Here is a 19,617-nt window from a genome sequence, read left to right on the forward strand (position 1 = left end):
GTGTGGAAGATACGGCCAAACGTAAGGACCCACTATCCGATGTTTTTGATGCCTCGATGAAGAATAGACTACGAAGCTCCAAGCGCCCTTACCTTGGTCAATCTTCTTCTTCCCATCTTGTTATTCCACCTCCCTCGGAGGTTGTCGATCTGGATGAGGAGTTTGCTTTTCCCATTGTGACCAATACCTTTGGGACAAAGCAGGACGCTGGGCCTTCGTCTGTTCAGGTTGACCCTAAAGGCAAGCAACATGAAGAACCTGAATCATCTCCTCCTAAATGGACTTTTTCCTAGGATGCAGATGGGTGCACTCCTGGACTGATCTTCATCCCTAAATGGCAATTGGATGTCAATGCTTCGGTGATGACTGCTCAACAGGCTCATGACTTCCTTTCAGCAGCCATTCCTCCTGTGGATTCCGCTAACATCCGGGCCATGAGGATTAGTGACATGGTGGGTGTGTTTGGGACGCACCTTTACCGTGCTTTATATTTGGGAGTGGCTACCCGTCAGGCTGTCATCGACGCGGATTATTTATTGCCGCAGGTGATGACCGTCGTTTGAGTCAATCAAAAACCTAATTAAACTACCTAGATAGGATAAGTAAGGTATCGTATCCACCAGGAGTATGTGGTCAATGTGATTCGTGTACAGATTTAATATTATGAAGTAACTAGTGTTTATGAGAGTTCGCGAGCCGACTGGTCCTCTTCCAGTCCTGTTGATATCAGGTGATTTCAGTTTCATAATTTATTTTGTGTTTATTACCTTAAATGTTAAAAGTGTAATTGTATAATTGTTAGTTGAACCGCCACATTTGAGCCCCGAATTTTAAAATTGCTTAATAGTCAAAAACTCAATTTCAACCCCGTCCCTCAAATGTTCATTAATAGTTTTATCTGTTTTAACTTTGAGGACAATGTTTAATAACTCTAACATTGAGGAAAATGTAAACCTCAAGTGTGGGGATGGGGGGAAATTTGAAAATTTTAACCCAATAGTAACTCAGAGTGTTCAGAAACCAAAGTTGTTAACTGTTAATTATTGCCATTAATGCCAAGTCATAGGTTTATGGTCATGATTAGATTTTCAGCTTCTCAATAATCTTACTCACAAATGTTTTCATAATGAGAAGTTGAAAATGGGGTCGTTTAGGCGGGGATAACGAGTCATGGGGACAGGTACACATGTTTATATCGTCAACCCTATTCCTCCGCTACATGTATGAGTTGACCCAAATATATATAATACATATATAATATTTAGTACACACGTGTCATTTGAGTGCTCTCATCGATGCTCATGAATTACGGGATCGTAGTTGGCAAAATGCAAAAGTGATAGAGGCAATTAGGTTAAGCCTCGTCTGGATGAGCGAGAGTGTGGGTACTGGGGGGTTGGGGCCTCATAAATTATACATATGAGGATGCGTAATGTGAGGGGCGGGGGGTTGGGTCCCTTAGAAAACCTTTCTTGGACTTATTTTTCATTTGTTTAACCCCGACATTATGTTACGAGACGATCTGGCTTACTAAGTTTATTTGTAATTGTAATTGTATTTGTTTTTGTATTTTTATTCGTTCCATTATTAAGCATCACGTTATTATGCTTAAAAAAATGAGGACGAAGTCAAAAAGATGTCTGTTAATATTCAGTCTTGTAATCTATAGTTTGATTATGTTAAAAAAAAAAGTCAAACGGGGCATCCTTAAGTAATAAATTACATAAGGGTTTGGTAATATCACTAAAACCCTTAATAAACCGTCTATAAAACCCGGCATGCCCCAGAAACGATATGATGCCTTTGACATTGGTGGGATGAGGTAGAGTAGAAATGACTTGGACCTTAGCCCGGTCCACCTCGATCCCACGACTCAACACCACATAGCCCAAAACAATTCCCTCTTGGACCATAAAATGGCTCTTTTCCGAACTAAGAACCAAATTCGTTTCAACACATATTTTCAGAACTCTTTCGAGTTGATTTAAACATGACTCAAAAGATGTGCCAAAAATCAAAAAATCATTCATAAAGATTTCTAAAGACTCCCCCACCATATCTGAAAAGATACTCATCATGCACTTTTGAAATGTGGCGGGGGGCGTTACATAACCCGAATGGCATTCACCTAAACGCGAATGTGCCAAACGGGCACGTAAACGTGGTCTTCTCCTGATCTTCAGGATGAATAGCTATCTGGTTATACCCGGAATAAGCATCTAAAAATCAATAAAATTTATGACCAGATAGCTTTTCAACAATTTGATCGATAAACGGAAGCGGAAAGTGATCTTTTGATGTTGTCGCGTTCAGTTTACGATAATCAATACAAATGCGCCACCCGGTTACCGGCCGAGTGGCGACCTCATTACGTGAGTCGTCCTTGACGACTTGGATGCCCGCCTTTTTCGGTACTGTTTGTGTCGGGCTCACCCACGTACTGTCTGATATGGCAAAAATAATGCCCGCATCTAACTACTTCAGCACTTCTTTCTTCACCACTTCCCTCATATTCGGGTTCAACCTCCGCTGAGCATTGTGCGCGGGTTTGACAGCTGGATCTGTTAAAATTTTGTGCATCACAATTGAGGGATTGATTCCCTTCAAATCCGTTATCGTCCACCCGATTGCTTCTTTGTTTGCAACCAGTACCGCCATCAAAGCATTTTCCTGGTCGAAAGATAAGTTAGAAGCTATAATAACAGGCAATGTATTATTCTTACCAAGAAAAGCATATTTTAAGTGCTTTGGGAGCTCGGCAATTGGAAAGTGCCTTGGAGAAGGAGAAGATCGGCAATTGGAAAGTGCCTTGGAGAAGGATAAGCAAAAATTTCAGAGTTTGCAGCAAAAGGTGGTTGTGGCCGAGGAGAAAGTATTGGCTATGCCTGGCTTAGAAGTTGCTTGGAAAACCTCCCAGGACCGTAACACCCAGTTATCTGCTAACCTACTTGCAGCTCGGGACCAAATCGCTGCATTGGAAACCCAGCTGACCACGATGAGGTTTTCTTTCGTCGGCTCTCTTTTTTATTTTGGCGTTTGATGATGATCCTGATTTTTGTTGCTTTGTTGTTTTGTTGTTAGTTGGAAACTAGTTTGAAACATGAGCGAGAAGCGCATGAAGGTTAAAAGCAAAGAGTTGAAGAGATCCAAGCCTTGAAAGATCGGGAGATCGCATATCTCCGCCTGGAGTGTGAGGAATTTGAGCATGAACGTGACATTCATAGGGCAGATCAAGCTTGGATGGTGGCAGAAGGTTTCAAGTTAGTGTACGATCAAGCCAAATCTTGTCGGGAGACGTGTCAGGTGAGGGATGTCTTGAACCGAGCTTTCTTTGCCTCGGGATTTCAGTATGGCTTGAAGGCAGGCTATGATTACAAGGCCAAAGGGGTCCCCATCCTTGAGGTGCCCTCTTTTTCTTCTACTGCCGAAGCTGAGGCCGAGAAAGCCTTCGTAGCCTACAACTCCTTTGATCCTCCTATATTGCAGCGACGCTCGGTGACTCCTGACATTCCCTTGGATGATATCAAAGCTCTATCATCAGTGGTTGATCCCCGTCCCCGTTTCCGTAGCTTCACTACGGATATATGATTATCTTTTGTTTAACCTTTTCTTTTGAACCTGGAATATGTTGCATGGAAAACTGTAATATTGCACCTTAAGGGATTAGGTTTGTGTGTTGATGTTGCGCCCCTGGAGGGCTTGTTTGGATGTTTTAATAGTAAAACCTTGCGATCATGTGGGATGTTTTTTGCCTTTATTTAATTATGTTTGGTTAACCAGATAGCCTATCGGCGAGGCCTTCTCCACGCCTTCTACGACTGGAGGTATATAGTTATTATCAGCTGATTTAAACATTTTTCTCAGAGAAAATAAGTTTTTTAATTATCTTAGATCGATCGTTATAGCTTTTGCACTATTAATGCCATGATTAAGCCTTATGAAACAAACAAATATCCTCACGGGGAGGTTCATTAGGTTTTGGGGACTTGCCCCATTCGTGCCTTGTTACACAAATCGATTACAAAAAGATTTTCCAATTGCAAATCTATGACATTCCCTAAGGTGTTTCCCTTCCTGGGAGTCTTCTTCCCAAAGGTTATTGTGGACCTCGAGGGTTTGATATTAACCATTCACTATTGATCATAACAAAAAGAATGTGTCCTTTTCCTGACACGTACTTCTTTCTGCCTTGCCTTAGGCGTAATACTTCCTTAGTTGCATGGCGTTCCAGGTGTGGGGCACTTCCTCCCCTATGTGATATGCTAGCTTGTAAGCCCATTTTCCCCGGCCAGATGACTTGGTACGGACCCTCCCACCGTGGTCCCAACTTCCCCTGATTCTCTTGCATGCTCGCCTCGTTCTCTCGCAGAACCAGATCTCCTACTTTGAACTTGACTTCCCTTACCCGGGATTTGTAGTATTTCTCGATCTTTTTCTTGTACCCGACTTCTCTCTGGGCTGCCATCTCTTTTCTTTCTTCGGCCAGGTTAAGGTTTAATCGAAGATCGTTCTTGTTTTCTACCTCGGTCAAGCTTGTCCTTCTAGTTGGTGACCCAATTTCTGTCGGTATCATGGCTTCTGTCCCATAGGTGAGGCTGAAAGGTGTTTCCCCATGACTAACCTTGGGCATGGTTCTAGGAGCCCACAGAACATGGCGTAGGTCATCCACCCAGGAGCCTTGTTATCTCCCTAACCTTCTTGTTATGCCTTCGACGATGCTTCGGTTAGCCCTTTCCACTTGCCCGTTGGTCTGGGGGTGGGCAACCGACGTGAAAATTTGCCTTATATGCAGCTGCTCACACCATTCTCGAAAAATGACTCCGGCGAACTGTTTTCCATTGTTGCTGACTAGGGTGTGGGGGAGCCCAAACCGACAAACAATGTTCTCCCATACAAACCGTTTGACTTGTTGCCCCGTGATAGTGCCGATAGGCTTGGCTTCCACCCATTTGGTGAAATAGTCTATGGCTACCACAGGAACTTAGCTTTCCCGGACCCTTCGGGAAATGGGCCTACGATGTCTATCCCCCATTTTTGAAACGGCCAGGACGAACTCACCGGAATGAGGTTGAGTTTGGGTTTCCGGGTGACTGGCGCATAAATTTGGCAGCTGTCACATTTTCGGATTTCCCTGAGGGCACTCATGAACATAGTCGGCCAGTAGTACCCGGCTCTCATTGCTCGAGCAGCAACCATTTTTGCCCCCATGTGCATCCCACATATCCTCTCGTGAATCTATCGGATGACGTATTCGGCCTCTTCGTAGTCTATACATTTAAAGGAAGGCCCCATGTAAGACCTACGGTATAAACCCCCATCAATGATTTCGTACTGAAGGGCTCGAATTCTCAATCTCCTGGCTTCTTTCTTGTCTTCCGGGACAATCCCCTCTTGTATGTATCGGAGAATGGGAGTCATCCAGTTTAATTGAGGTCTTTCTAAGCTGGCGACCACTTCCTCCAATATGGACGGTCTCTTGATGGTTTCTACCTTTACGTTTTTTGCCAGGTGGTCAAAAGCTACAGATGTTAATTTACTTAGCGCGTCAGCCTTTTTGTTGAGGCCTCGATATATGTGGATGACTTCTGCCTTTTTAAAACTTTGTAATAGCTCTTGTGACTTTTTCAAGTAATCCACCATTTTGGGGTCTTTGGCCTCGTAGTCTCCTTTCACCTGGTTGGCTACTAACAAAGAATCAGCATGGGCTTTGATGCACTTCACCTCGAGTTTTATAGCCATCCTTAACCCAGCCAAAAGGACTTCATATTCGGCTTCGTTGTTGGTGCTGGGGAACTCTAAGCGCATCGCGTAAGTTAGCTCGATGCCTTCTGGGCTGATGAGGATAAGTCCCACGCCACTTCCATCCTCGTTGGAGGCCCCATCCGTCTAGAGGTTCCATGAGGAACTTTCTTGGTTTTCTGGGGCTTCTTATTCGGCCCCCAGTTGTGGACGTTTTTGAAACTCCTTTCTTTTTCCTCCTCGGATGTGGTCTCGGTGATGAAATCGGCTAGGACCTGTCCCTTGAACGCGGCTCGGGGTTTATATTCAATCACGTGATCCCCCAATTCTATGGCCCCCTTGGCCAGCCTTCCTGATATCTCCGGCTTCATGAGGATTTGTTGAAGGGGTTTATCGGTCAGGAATCGTATGACATGGGCTTGGAAGTTCCTCCTCAACTTCCTTGTTGTGTAGATCAGAGATAAAACCAACTTCTCCACTGGAGAATATCTTTCCTCCGGACATTTCAGAGTACGGCTCATGAAGTAAATAGGGATCTGAGCTTCCCCTCTCTCCACCATAAGGACTGAACTAATTGTTTTCTCGGTATGCGAAAGGTATAAGATCAGGACCTCCACCGATAGAGGAGCCGTGATAGTGGGAAGCTCACATAAGTGAGCTTTCAGTTCTTGGAAAGCTTTATCTACCTCCGAGTCCCAACAAAACTTGTTCTTCTTTGTGCTTCTTAAAACTGCCATGAATGGGAGGGTTCTTTCGGCGATTTTGGAAAGGAATCGGTTGAGGGCAACCGGTCTACCATTGAGCCTCTGTATCTCCTTAATATTTCTGGGTCTATCCATTTGAAGCAGGGCTTCGACCTTCTCCGGGTTGGCCTTGAATCCCTCCTTGGTAACTAGAACTCCCAAGAACTTCCCCTCTTCTACCCCAAACGAGCACTTGCCTAGATTGAGCTTCATGTTGGCTCCTCTCAAGGTGTTGAAGGTTTCTTTGATGTCACTGAGCATCTTATCTTCACTGGTGCTCTTGATGACTAGATCATCCACATATATCTCCATGTGTCTTTCTCTTTGCTGACTGAATAACTGATCCATAAAACGTTTATAGGTGGCCCCAACGTTTTTCAACCCGAAGGGCATCTTAGTATAGCAGTAGGTCCCCTCGTTGGTATAAAACGCTGTTTTTTCTTCATCTTTGGGATCCATTTGAATTTGGTGATATCCCTTATAGGCATCTAGAAAACATCTTAGGGGAAATTGGGTCAGGGGCTCTATTTACTTTTCGATCTCGGGGAGTGGGTATGAATCTTTTGGGCAGGCCTTGTTCAGGTCCTTGAAATCAACACACATGTGCCAGCTGTTATCTGACTTTACGATCATAACTGGGTTTGATATCCACCGGGGATACTTGACCTCGCGTACTATTCCGGCCTGTAGCATTTTCGACGTTTCTTCCAACACTGCCTGGCTCTTTTGGCCCCCAGGCTTCTTTTCTTATGTTTAACTGGCTCCATCCAATGGAACTCATCTAGACTATGTTGTACTAGGTTTCGTGGGACCCCGGTCATATCTTCATGAGTCCATGCAAAAATGTCGGTATTGTGGAGGAGCACCTTCTTTAACCCGGCTTCCCCCGGTCAGACAGTTGTGGCCCGATTCTGACAGTCTGGTATGGGTGTTCCCCATTGAGAACCCCTTCCTCTACCCCCTTCCTTGACTTGGTTCCCCTCTCGATGCTGGCTACGATTTCGATAGACGATCAGATAGTTGCGATTCCCTTGGGAGTAGGGAACCTCGTATACCTGTGCACAGTTGATGGGACAGCGCGTAATGCCTTCATCCCCGGTCTGCCGAGTATGACATTATACTTTGACGGAGCGCGTACCACTGAGAAACGAAGGTGTACCGTTCTGACTCTTTCTCCGTCCCTTAAGGTGAACGGTATGGTTAAGGATCCCAGGGGCTCTACCACTTCTCACGAAAATCCCATGAGTGGACACACGTCTTCCTCCAGTCGACTTCTGATCTCTCTGGAGTCTGACGTAGCAATGCTCATACATTACCTCCACCCCACTTCCTCCGTCTACGTGCACACGTGCTACCAGATGCCCGGCTATGCTTGCAGAAATATTTAAAGGCGTCTCTCGTGCCTCCTCCTCCTCCTTTACTCCGAGGAAGGTTACCTCGGTTCTCATCCACGCTGTGCTTGGGATGAGGGATTCCATTCTTCCCACTTTAGCGACCCTTCCCAAGTCTCCTCCTTCTTCGTCCCTCCACCTTATCATGTCTGCAAAGTGTTTGTCCTCATCTTCTTCTTTAACCTTCGACGGTGATCCTCTCGTGGGGAGGGGTAATTGCCCTGATTTCAAAGCTGCCTCCCACAACCTCTTCAACTGGACGCAATTCTCCGTGGTACGTCCCTGACTCTTGTGATAGTTACAATATCCTAGGGGGTTGGGTTTGTACGCCTGTTAAAAAGGCCTGGAGATCTTTGGGGTGTTTTTGCCCTTATCTGTCGCTAGTACGTCTTCTCCTCCTCCTCCTCCCGGTAGTGGCTTTTCACCCTGCGGTGGTCTGTATCGGTTTCCTTCGGGGCTTATGTTGTTGTAGAAACGAACCGGATGATACTTGGTAGACGGCGTGTAACCAGAAGGGGTCTTTCAAGTTGTGCTCTCATCTTCCTTGGGTTGGCCATTCCGACACCATTTCCTCCTACAGGTTTGGGCATTCCCTTCTTTGTTTCCCATTTTCTCAACTTGGATCCAGTGTCTTTCCCCCTGACAAAGGCTCTCACTCTATCCATGAGTTGGTCAAAGGTGGCCGGAAAGTCCTCCCCCAGTTTCTCTGTCAACTGGGAGAATCTCACCCCATTAATGAAACCACTTATTTTCATGACCTCCGGGACCCCTTTGATGTTCATACTCTCAGCTACGTATCGGTACATGAACTGCTCTACCTTTTCTTCATCCCTTCTCTTGATGTGTAAGATTTCGTTGGGATTCTTCATAGTCTTTCTTTGTTGGCTGAAATTTCTTAAAAACTTTCCCCTCAGCTCTTCATAGTTGTTCATGCTCCCTGGTTCCAGGCTGTCGAACCAAACTCGCGCTCCTCCTGTGAGGGTTTGGGGAAACATCAAGCACCAGGCCGGCATGGACCACCCACTGACCATTCCAGCTCCCCGGAAGGCATGGAGGTGACCCTCCGGGTCTTGAGTCCCATCATACTTGTCTACCGTGGATGGGTAGCAGAACTTGGGGGGAAGGGTTGCCTCAGCAATTCGCCGTGTGAACTTTGACACGTCTGATGTGTCCGATGGTCATTACGGGGTGTCTAAAGCGTCGGAAGTTGTCTTCTTCTTTTCCTTCCCCTTGACGGCGGACATGAGTGTAGCTAAAGATTCCAAGAGGATGTTGGAGTCTTTACCTTGCACACCTCGTTGTTCTTCTCCCCCGCCTTCTGACGCCGGTGTGTCAAACGACAAACGCGTCTTAACTGCCATGAGTTTGTCGTTCTTTTCTTGCTCTTCTAAACATGCTTTGAGTTCATCTCTGTGAGTTCGTATGAACTCTGGTGTTATCTCCCATTTTTCTTCTATCATTTCCCCGTTTTCAGCTATTGCCCTTCCGTCCTCTTCCTCCGTCACATCTTCTATCATTACTGGCCCTTCGGAGTCGAGTCTGCTTCCCGACGACGTGTCTGTCTTAGGCAAATATGCAATTCTTCCTTCTGTTGTCACCGCTGGCGCGCTTTCACCGTCAACAAAAGGTGCGAACGTCGACAGCGTATCATCTGGATTTCGGCTGGTTATTTCATCTAAACACCGTGGGTGGGACTGTTATTTACACAGGTCCCACGGATGGCGCCGATGTTGAAACCTCAAGTGAATCGTATTCCCCGTGTGTGAGTGAGAGAGATCTGAGTGGTGGTGTTAATCGTGAAACAACCGTGCTGGCCAATGGAACCCAAACAATAAGTTATGCTTTTTCTATTACTTGTGTGAGTTTGCCCTTTACAAAGAGAGTGCATTACATATATAAGGTCCAGGAGGAATCTTTTCCTCCGGACCATTGCCCTATACTACACCCTATTATCCAGTGGGTTCTTCTCTTCTTTCTGACTTTCGTAGGAGACTTGCTTTTGTCCACTAGGTATGTCCTTTTGTTCCAGGAATACGTAAGCTACCCTTCTGTCTGGATCTGCTCCATAGCGACTGGTCATTTGTTGACTTTGGTCTTTGTCTTGGCATGTACTATGGTGTTTTTGACTGGGCTTCACTTCTTGGGCTTGACTATCTTGTTAAAGTTCTTTGGGCTTGCCATGTTAAATCTGAGGTAGCCTCATCATAACACAAAAATATACAAGTTTTGAAATGTCATGTATAAACCTTAATTTAAATAATCCACATTTGGTTTTATCGGTTTAAATAAACGGGTTATTCAGGTTGGGATGTTTAAACCGTTTGATTAACATAATTGAAACTCATAGCTAAAAGAAAATTGAAATTCACACTCTTTCAGCAAACAAAAAATAACATTAGACTGTACGAATACGAGTTTTTGCCAAGTATCACTTGAATTTGAGAGATTTTACTCTTTTAGAAATATATAGCAATATTCATAAAATATAATTCATTTTTGTCTATTAAAAGGAGAAAGGGAAAGAAAGGAAGATTAGCACAACCCCTAATATAATTCAAGTTGTATTATGCATGAGATTGTTCTTCCCATTCTCGTAATGTTTGTGCCTTTGTGATTCCATGTTTAACCCTCTCATTCAGGACCGAATCATTTTTAAACGTATCAAACCAAAGTGTATGACTAAACCAACTTAAACCTTCTCGCCTCGGCTCGCTTTTTTAAACCAAGGGTAGGACAATGAGATGAATATTTGGATACAGTGAGTATTAGTATTGTATCATGAGGCACCTGACCTGAGTCCCAAACATATATACTCATCTACTCAAACCTTATCTGCAAGTATTTCCTTTTCCTTTTCTATTATCCACTAATTCATTAAGGAACCCATATAACATGATATCCGACTATGTTTAAGTCGAATATGAGAAAAAAAAAATTATCGTCAAATATAAGGTTGCAACGAGCCAAGCCGATCTTGAGCTCGATTAGGGTCAAGCTCGGCTTATTTCAATCTCTATTTCTAAAGCTTAACTCGTGAGTATTTGTTTCAACATTGGACTCAGTCTGTTTATTATTTCCTAATTTATTTTTATATATTTATAATTATTTTTATATAGTGTTTTCAATTATAATTTTATATAAAAGATAATATATATAATATAGTTTTTTTTTCATAATATTAAATAGATTAACTAATAATTAATAAATATACATTATACAAATTATGTTAATGACATTTTTGTTTCGGTTCGCGAATAGCTATAGCTCGATAACTAAAACCCATGCTCGAACTCATTTATTAAACAAACTTATTTTTAAGCTTGAACAGCTTGACCTGCTTCCACCATTAGTCAGATAAATATAAGAATAAAGGTTATTATTACCCATTAGTAGTATTCCCACACACACGTATCTAACAAGTTTAGACCATGTGTAGTCATAAAGTTCCACATCCAGGGGTTATGCGCCACGTGACGCCCAGTCAGAGTTATGATTTTGTACAAAAACAGGCTGTAGTCATAACTCTCCACATCCAGGGGTTATGCGCCACGTGGTGACGTGTGATTGGTTTTGGAATGAGAGGAACGACGACGTTTTAAGAAGGTTAATAATAATAATAATAATAATAATAATAATAATAATATTGATATGCGTGCCCATTCTTGCGTTTTGTAGAAAACGCCGGGGAAGAGGAAAATTACATAACGTAGGGGGGCGGTGTACCCCGCGTTTTCCTCCATTTCGTGGGTGGCAAAGCTGCCACTACTGGTGGTCTTATCGTTGCATAATTCAAGTCTCTCAATATCCCGCCAAATCCTCCACCTCATCAATGGAGTCTTCTTCCTTCTCATTCCCATGCCTGCAAACCCTAGCCCTCTTAATCTTCTGCCACGTCATGTTCTCCAGCGTCAAACCAGTAGCCGTTGTTCACTTCTCCGAAGACCTTTACACTCGATCAAGAAACGCCACCGCCTCTCCTCCGTCGCCGCCGCCGGTGCCGGCGTTGTTCGTGATCGGAGACTCGTCTGTTGACTGCGGGACGAATAACTTTCTTGGGACGCTTGCACGTGCCGATCATCTTCCGTATGGACGTGATTTCGATACGCATAGGCCTACTGGACGGTTCTCTAATGGCAGGATTCCCGTGGATTATCTTGGTAATTGATTACTGGGTTCTTGATATCTGTTGCTGTTGAAGTTAATTTGATCTGGGTTTGTTTGATTATTGTTGGGATTTGAGGGTTTTGTAAGGATGTAAGATTTTGTATTTGGGTTTTAATTAGTTGCAGATAAGGTGTTTGATGAAATGTTTAAGTGTGTAACTGTCTATTGAGTTTAATTTGTTGAATTATTTCTGTGTTGAGTAGTTGCAGATAATGTGTTCGATGAAATGTTTAGGTGGAAAGTGTCAATTGGACTGATTTTGTTAAATTAATTTTGTTTTAAGTAGTTGCAGATGAGGCTTTTGATGAAGGTGTAAATGTATTGGGTTGATTTTGTTGAATTATTTCTGTTTGAGTAGTTGCAGATAACATGTTCGATGAAATGTTTAAGTGTGTAACTGTCTATTGAGTTGATTTTGTTGAATTATTTCTGTTTAGGTAGTTGCAGATAAGGTGTTTGATGAAAGGTCTAAGTATCTATTGGTTTTTTAGGATAACGAATTACATTCCTTTAATTTTATTACAATGATGAAAAAGTAGCGTTTACATCGAATAGTTTTGTTCCAGTAGTTGCAGATGAGGTGTTTGATGAAATGTATAAATGTCTATTGGGTTGTTTCTGTTGAATTTCTTTTATTTGAGTAGTTGCAGATAAGGTGTTTGGTGAAATGTGTCTTTAACTGTGTTTTGCTCTTCTTTCAAGTTATATGCATTTTGAAACAAATTTAAAACCATATTTTTTTTAATCAATCAGCATTGCATCTTGGGCTTCCGTTTGTCCCAAGCTACCTTGGTCAAAGTGGCTCGGTTGAAGATAAGATGCACGGGCTGAATTATGCATCTGCTGGTGCTGGAATTATTTTCTCCAGTGGGTCAGAATTGGTACACTCAAAACCCTAGATTTTGTTTTTAAATGCTAGTTTTGTTTGGCTATTATATGTTTTCTGATGTGCGTGATTATTATGCAGGGTCAACACATATCCTTCAGTCAGCAAGTTCAACAAGTCATGGATACATTTCAACAATTCATACTAACAATGGGCGAAAACGCGGCTGCTGAACACATTTCAAACTCAGTATTCTATATTTCAATCGGGACTAATGATTTCATACATTACTATCTCCCTGATGTGTCGGGTGTACAATCTAAGTTTTTTGCATGGAGATTTACACAGTTTTTAGCTCAGACGATGAAACAGGAGATTAAGGTGTATATTATTGTCAATCTTCCTTTTCTTTCTATAAATCATAAATGCTCGTTATGGTTTAACCTTATTCGTTTATTTATTTTCAGAATTTGTATAATGCAAATGTTAGGCGAGTGGTGGTGATGGGGCTGGCACCTATTGGCTGTGCACCTTACTACTTGTGGCAGTATAACAGCCAGAATGGCGAATGTGTGAAACCGATAAATAATATGATAATGGAATTCAACTTTGTTATGAGATACACGGTTGGAGAGCTTAATAAAGAACTTGTTGATGCCAATATTATCTTTTGTGATGCTTATGTTGATTCCATGGATATCCTCAAAAATAAGGAACAATATGGTAAGATTATCCAATCAATAAAAGGTGGAATAATTTAAACGGGCTGAAAGTTTCCCAGAATTCTTTTTAATGCCTAAAGCCTCGTAAATAGTTTTATTTTTAGACTCAAAAGTTATGGTGATAATGTTGTTTTTGTATTCATAATATGCATTGATCTTATTTTTAAGAATGATAATAACTGAAGAAAAAAAAAACATGTTTGAGTGTCAGCCCCTTTTGATTTGTACTAAACGTGGACAATTATGGCCCATTTTTCAAGATATGGATTGATTTGGGTAAAAGAAGCTGCTTTTTCGATGGGTCAAATGGGTAACTCCGTAACTATCCAGTTTGACCTGAATCTTTCTTGGCCCATTTGACCCGTGTTGTGACATCCCACATTGGTCGGGAAGGAGAACTAAGCCTTCTTTATAAGGAGGTGGATACCTTCCCCATCATAACGCGTTTTGGGCGCTTAATGGTAGTGGATGAGTGGAGAATTCCACAGTTAAGCGTGCTCAGGTGGGAGAAGTATGAGGATGGGTGACCATCTGGGCAACCAAAAGCAAATCCGTGAGGCGATGGTGGTACGTCCCGGCCAAAGCGGACAATATTATGGTGCGGTGGTAGCTGGGTTGTTACACGTGTGGACTTATGAGCCAACCCTTCCATCTTCCACCTCATTTTGAAATCATATTGAAATGAAAGAAACATTAGCTGACATTTTTATTTGATAATTTGCAGGATTTTGTTTTACAGATACAGCATGTTGCGGTTTAGGAAGGTACAACGGTTGGATCATGTGTATATCACCTGGAATGGCATGCAGGAATGCTACAAATCATCTATGGTGGGACCAGGTTCATCCAACATCTGCTGTGAATGAGATTTTAGCAGAGAATGTGTGGTCTGGATTGCATACCAAAATGTGTTATCCTATGAACATGCAGGACATGGTAGCTCAACGGGTCAGAGCGACAGATGATGCCAAGTATTCCAGCCAACCTTAATGAACATGATCAGGATAAGCATATTCTTTCTGTATATTGAGAAATATTTCTTGTGGTAATCTGTATAGATTAGGTATGGTATATGCATAACACATGTTTTAGTTTTAGTTTTAGCTATATGAAATTGAAATGTAAACTGGTTAGAGATGATGCAAGCCTTTGTATAGAGGATTAAAGATGGATCATGGTCCAAAAGTTTGAAGTTGGTCCATATTATGGTATAAATGGCATATTGAAAGTGCACAGTTTTGGATTTATTATTCTTATTAAAACTACTCATGTATTGAACTATGAGTCTATGATACACACCACTCCAACTTGTGTATTTTGTGATTTGTACCAATTTCAAGTATAAGATCCGGATTAATGAGTCCATAACTTATATTATGATTAGCTATCATTAGGTGATTTATGTTTATTAATGCTGTCTTATACCCGATTGTAAAGATGTATTTATTAGTTTGCTTAAAATTACTCAGTTAGGTTTCAATATACATTTTTTTAATATTCTAATTTTATGTATTTTTATAATTCAAAAAAAAAAATAGAATTACAAAAGTTAAAAGAACATAGTGAATTGCCCTAATAAAAAGAGTATAATGTTTTAAGGTATGATCTAGCTAAATAAGTATGTATGTTTCACAGTTCACCTAATATCCTATTTTTATCCAAACAATAAAAGAAGTTAGCAACACCATACCTATCACAGATCTTCTGATTTTTCTCATAAAATTCGGTTATTTCTTTTTTGGGAAAGGGGTGAGCCTCGGCAAACTTTAATTGCAAAAGTTAATTTGAGTTTGTGTCCCAAAGGTTTAACCAATACCAAACCCGTTTTAATCAACTTTAGGCCTAAGGTTTCCATATTTTTTTATAACATATAAAATATAGAAACGTTAGGCCTTACATTGATGGAAAAACGGGTTTGATACTCAACTAGTTTTTCTGGTTAAATCTCGTAGACTCTAATATAAGATAACTCCAAAAGGATAAGAACTAAGTGCACTACACACAATGACAAAAGGCCTAAACCAACCTTGGTTACTAACCAATGATAAATTAGCTAAAATAAAACAACATCAATACTCATCTTGTATCACTTTCCACTAACCATGATCAACTTGTACCAATGCAAACTCCAAATAAACACACGATCCATTAGAACCTCCCGCGGAGTATTTAACTGGACAAAAACAACCCGAACTCTTTCCTCAAAAGTCAAACCAACTTACAATACAATTTTGACTTCCCAATGACTTTTGATCAACTTTGACCAAAAAATCAACCATACCAAATTTCATACATTTGACAAGAAAGTTTACACATAAAAGCGAACTCACAAATTTTAGCCCAAGCTTTGATTTTCGGCTATTTCAGCACTGACTCACTATATATTTCTTGTTGGAAGTAAATTCCGTCCAAAAGTTTTCTTTTAGTTCAAAACGATCAATATGTAAAATCGAAACAAGTCATTGCTCAATTTCTACCAATATTAACCAATTGACTGTTAAATTTTGTCCCAACTACAACTTCTACCTAAGTCAACTCCCCACTCTGGTGCCTAGGTTATAAGGAGGTGTTTCAAAACTTAATTGTGGTAATTTCATTGTTGCACATGCTTTTCTATATAAATTTATATCATCATCATCGTACTCAGTATATCCCACCAATAAAGCTATGGTAGGGTCTGAGAATGGTAAGATGCAGACAGCCTTACCTCTACCCCATAGGGATAGAGAGGCTGTTTCCGGTGAGACCCAGTGGCCAAATGATGTTAAATTTCTACCAATATTAACCAATTTATTCGAATATTATCCAGTAACAGAACAAGTTCGCAGATAATAAAAACATTCTAGAAACACTTATGTTATTAAGAAATCGAAAAAGAACCACTTAAGTGTTCAAATATATTTCTAAGCAATACTTTTCATTTCCATGAAAATAAACTCCAAAAACTAAAATAAAAGGAAAATATAAAAATATCTCAACTTTCAACAAGAAAACCCGAATGAAATTACCAGACAAATATCATGGCTTAACACGCTCCCTGATGAATTGCTCCAAGGGTAATATCTCACCCGTTAACGCAGACGCCTCCGCAACGGTCACTTTATTAGCACACTGAGAAAACGAAAAGGGTTCTCCGGTTACTCCCAGTGTGAACTCATTCGATATATCAGCATCTGATACAGCTTTTCTTGATGTCCTAAGCTTATCACTATACCAAAAAAAACATCAACACATAAGTTTGAATTTCAATAAAGAAAAAATATTATAAATAAATAAGTAGTGAAAACGTACATTTCCTTCTCAAGTTGTTTCCTGATGAACTCTTTAGTATGTGCAGTAACTTTATCCACCTTGTTGCAAAGAATAAGAAGTGGAATCTTGTTCTTCACAACGCTCGCCTTTGTCAAAATGTCATAAAGATACCTTTTACAGGCAAACATGAAAAAATGTTAGATTCACAGTACACTTAGTGTATTCCATAAAGAATATACATAAGTAGACTTGTAAACAAACCAAAGTCAGTTTATTTAACAAATGAACGAACATGAACAAAAAAAGTTGTTCGTTTAGTTACACGAACGAACATGAACACGTGTCTCGTTCGTTTACTTATGTTCGTGAACGCTCGTTGATTTAAATTCATTTATGCTCGTTCATTAACATTCATTTCTTTTTGTTAGTTTACTTTTGTTTAAGTTTGTTCATTTACATTTTGTTGGCCCATTACAACTTCCTATAGTTTAAAAATCTTTTTAGACCCGACATATTATTCTTCACATTATTTTTCTAACTGATTTTAGGTCAGTTATAATTGTTCATCTATGTTCGTTCGTTTACGGTCATGAACCATTCATTTATACTGTCAACAAACGAACATGTTCATTTTTAAGAAACAGACACGAACAACAAAACTTTGTTTGATCATTTGTTCAGTTAAAGTTAAACGAACAAACACGAACACGCTTCATTCGTGTTCGTTCGGGTCAATTTACAAGCCTACACATAAGTGCATGCAAGATTGCATTGTAAATAATAACTATAATAGAAATTACTCTGAAGCAGCACGACAGTTGGGTAAAAATTCAACAGCATCCACAACAAAGACAATGCCAGCTGCTCGAGGCAAATACTCATCTAGTTTAGGGCGAAGACGTGAATGACCGGGAACATCAACAAGGTGGACCGCTTTGATTTTGCCTTTCTGGAAAAATAAACTACGATATTAATGCAATAATAATCTAAAACATTAATAATTTAAGAACATTCACAATAGCTTCTCTATCTTCATCTCCAGAATTTAACTTAAAAACACCCTTCTCTAAACTTATCTCTATATTTTGTTGATTTTCAAAAAACACCATTTCTAATTCTCTATTCTATTATATAATATTGCGTCTTCTTTTTTTTTTTTTCCTTTTATTTCTCTCTTTCTTCAATTCACAAGTTTACTAACTATTTTGTCTATTATCTCCCTTTTTTTCATATCAATTCATAATAAAAGTAAGACTTTAAAAATGAAGCATTCAAAATATTGTTTTTAAGCCTGTATCTATGATCTAATCAGGTTTCTGGTTATTCAGGTAAAGCTAAAAATATCAGTCATAGCAGCATATAACACAAACACTTGTCATTAGAACTACCCAAAAAACATGCAAGATAAACCTCAAAATAACGCATGAACACAACAAAAGACTACATTTAACTATTGGTCAGAAGCAAAAAGGTACAGAATAAACACAGTAGCAAATAGTAAAGCTTCAAACAATGCAACCAGATAATATGGGAAATGTGCAGCAAATGTTCAACAAAAACAAGAGCATCAAGACTAAATGACTTAAATCACTTGCCACATCATCATGATCATCACCCAAACAACACTAGAAACTAAATTAGGTTACGTTCAAAACTCAAAAGTCAAGAATTAAAGCCTCATATGTAAGGATGCTATTGTCATCGGTGAGCAAGTAAGCAGCTGCATACACAACAGAAATCCAAAATAAAACATCTTCACAAAACTAATCACATTAATCATTAAGTTTTTCCTAAACTCATCCAGCCTTGAGCTGTTATCAACTCCAAAACTCAGTCATTAATTCAACCACGTAGCAAATTAACCTATCTGGAAGTGCGTATGTCCAAAATGCCACCTCTAAAAAGTTAATGAATATCATAGACTCATACTTATATAGATGCATAATTCAGATGAAACTAAAAGGCTGATACTTAAGAATCTTGCATTCAGAATTAAAACCTTGGCAACCGTATCAGACGACAGTAATTTACCTTGGAAGTCTCAGAGTTGAGCACAAACAGGCCCTCATTGGGTTCCATTGAAGTAACAGTACCTTGATGAGAGGATCCATCACGAAGCTGGCAATACAACATCGCAACAAACTATATCAAACGTTGGCACACGGTACCTTAATAAGTAAAAGGTCTGAGATCAGAGCATAAAACAAAATACCTGGTAAAAAAGAACAGTTTTGCCACCTCCACTAAGCCCGGTGAGCACAATGGTGTTAGAAATCGTATGCTTGAAAACACGAACTGCGAAACAATTCAAAAAATTTAATCATATTCAAGTTCTTTTTTTTTTTTTTTATAAATTCACATTGTATGACATGAAATATGAAGACAAATGAAATGAATTTAGAAATTATTACTTAATAAGAGGAGAATTGAGGTGAATAACACAGCTCCAATAGCAAAATAGATCTGATTTGGCGGGATCTGACGAACATAATCTTCAGCACGACGAATGAATTGCTCCGATTGCCGTAAGAACGGTTCCAATTGAGCTTTTACAACCTCTATCTTATCAGAATCCATCACTCTATTACACACTGTAATATACGTAAAATCAAAATTAAAGTAGAGATTAGTCATAAGAGTTCATTTGTGTAACGAAATTGAAGAGGAATTGAGAAGAATCGAACCTTTGATTGAGTGCTTCGTTGTGACAACCAAACCAAACCAAACCCTAGGATTTTGACTGGAGTGTTGTTTCTCGCTTTTTTAACGGATTCAGTAAT

The 19,617-nt window shown here is 40.2% G+C and overlaps 3 protein-coding genes across 3 annotated transcripts; 1 reads left to right on the plus strand and 2 right to left on the minus strand.

Annotated features, from left to right (window-relative positions):
- Window positions 1–5,235: 5,235 nt before the first annotated feature.
- Window positions 5,236–5,805, minus strand: LOC143559248 (uncharacterized). The gene has a single exon (XM_077047889.1). The coding sequence runs from the start codon at window positions 5,803–5,805 to the stop codon at window positions 5,236–5,238; it is 570 nt and encodes a 189-aa protein (XP_076904004.1).
- Window positions 5,806–11,681: 5,876 nt separating this feature from the next.
- LOC143559240 (GDSL esterase/lipase At1g29660-like) lies at window positions 11,682–14,738 on the plus strand. Its single transcript, XM_077047884.1, has 5 exons — window positions 11,682–12,030; window positions 12,791–12,918; window positions 13,005–13,244; window positions 13,331–13,586; window positions 14,310–14,738. The coding sequence occupies exons 1-5, from the start codon at window positions 11,703–11,705 to the stop codon at window positions 14,573–14,575; spliced, it is 1,218 nt and encodes a 405-aa protein (XP_076903999.1). The 5' UTR covers window positions 11,682–11,702; the 3' UTR covers window positions 14,576–14,738.
- A 1,687-nt stretch (window positions 14,739–16,425) lies between these two features.
- On the minus strand, window positions 16,426–19,453 carry LOC143559241 (uncharacterized). Its single transcript, XM_077047885.1, has 6 exons — window positions 19,249–19,453; window positions 19,050–19,132; window positions 18,869–18,955; window positions 17,638–17,786; window positions 16,877–17,008; window positions 16,426–16,793 (listed from the first exon to the last, which is right to left on the minus strand). The coding sequence occupies exons 1-6, from the start codon at window positions 19,412–19,414 to the stop codon at window positions 16,604–16,606; spliced, it is 807 nt and encodes a 268-aa protein (XP_076904000.1). The 5' UTR covers window positions 19,415–19,453; the 3' UTR covers window positions 16,426–16,603.
- Window positions 19,454–19,617: the final 164 nt, after the last annotated feature.

Source organism: Bidens hawaiensis, unplaced genomic scaffold (assembly GCF_021521415.1).
Source record: "Bidens hawaiensis isolate Kalapana, Puna unplaced genomic scaffold, B.hawaiensis_p1.1 tig00019794_1, whole genome shotgun sequence".
NCBI classification, from domain to species: Eukaryota; Viridiplantae; Streptophyta; class Magnoliopsida; order Asterales; family Asteraceae; genus Bidens; species Bidens hawaiensis.

Coding starts and splice junctions, on each gene's coding strand:
- LOC143559240 (XM_077047884.1), top strand. CDS start 11,703: ATGGAGTCTTCTTCCTTCTCATTCCCATGCCTGCAAACCCTAGCCCTC. Junction 12,031..12,790: donor GATTCCCGTGGATTATCTTG/GTAATTGATTAC, acceptor TTAATCAATCAG/CATTGCATCTTGGGCTTCCG. Junction 13,587..14,309: donor CAAAAATAAGGAACAATATG/GTAAGATTATCC, acceptor GATAATTTGCAG/GATTTTGTTTTACAGATACA.
- LOC143559241 (XM_077047885.1), bottom strand. CDS start 19,414: ATGGATTCTGATAAGATAGAGGTTGTAAAAGCTCAATTGGAACCGTTC. Junction 19,133..19,248: donor CTCAATTCTCCTCTTATTAA/GTAATAATTTCT, acceptor ATTGTTTCGCAG/TTCGTGTTTTCAAGCATACG. Junction 16,794..16,876: donor AAACAACTTGAGAAGGAAAT/GTACGTTTTCAC, acceptor TTTTTGGTATAG/TGATAAGCTTAGGACATCAA.
- LOC143559248 (XM_077047889.1), bottom strand. CDS start 5,805: ATGCGCTTAGAGTTCCCCAGCACCAACAACGAAGCCGAATATGAAGTC.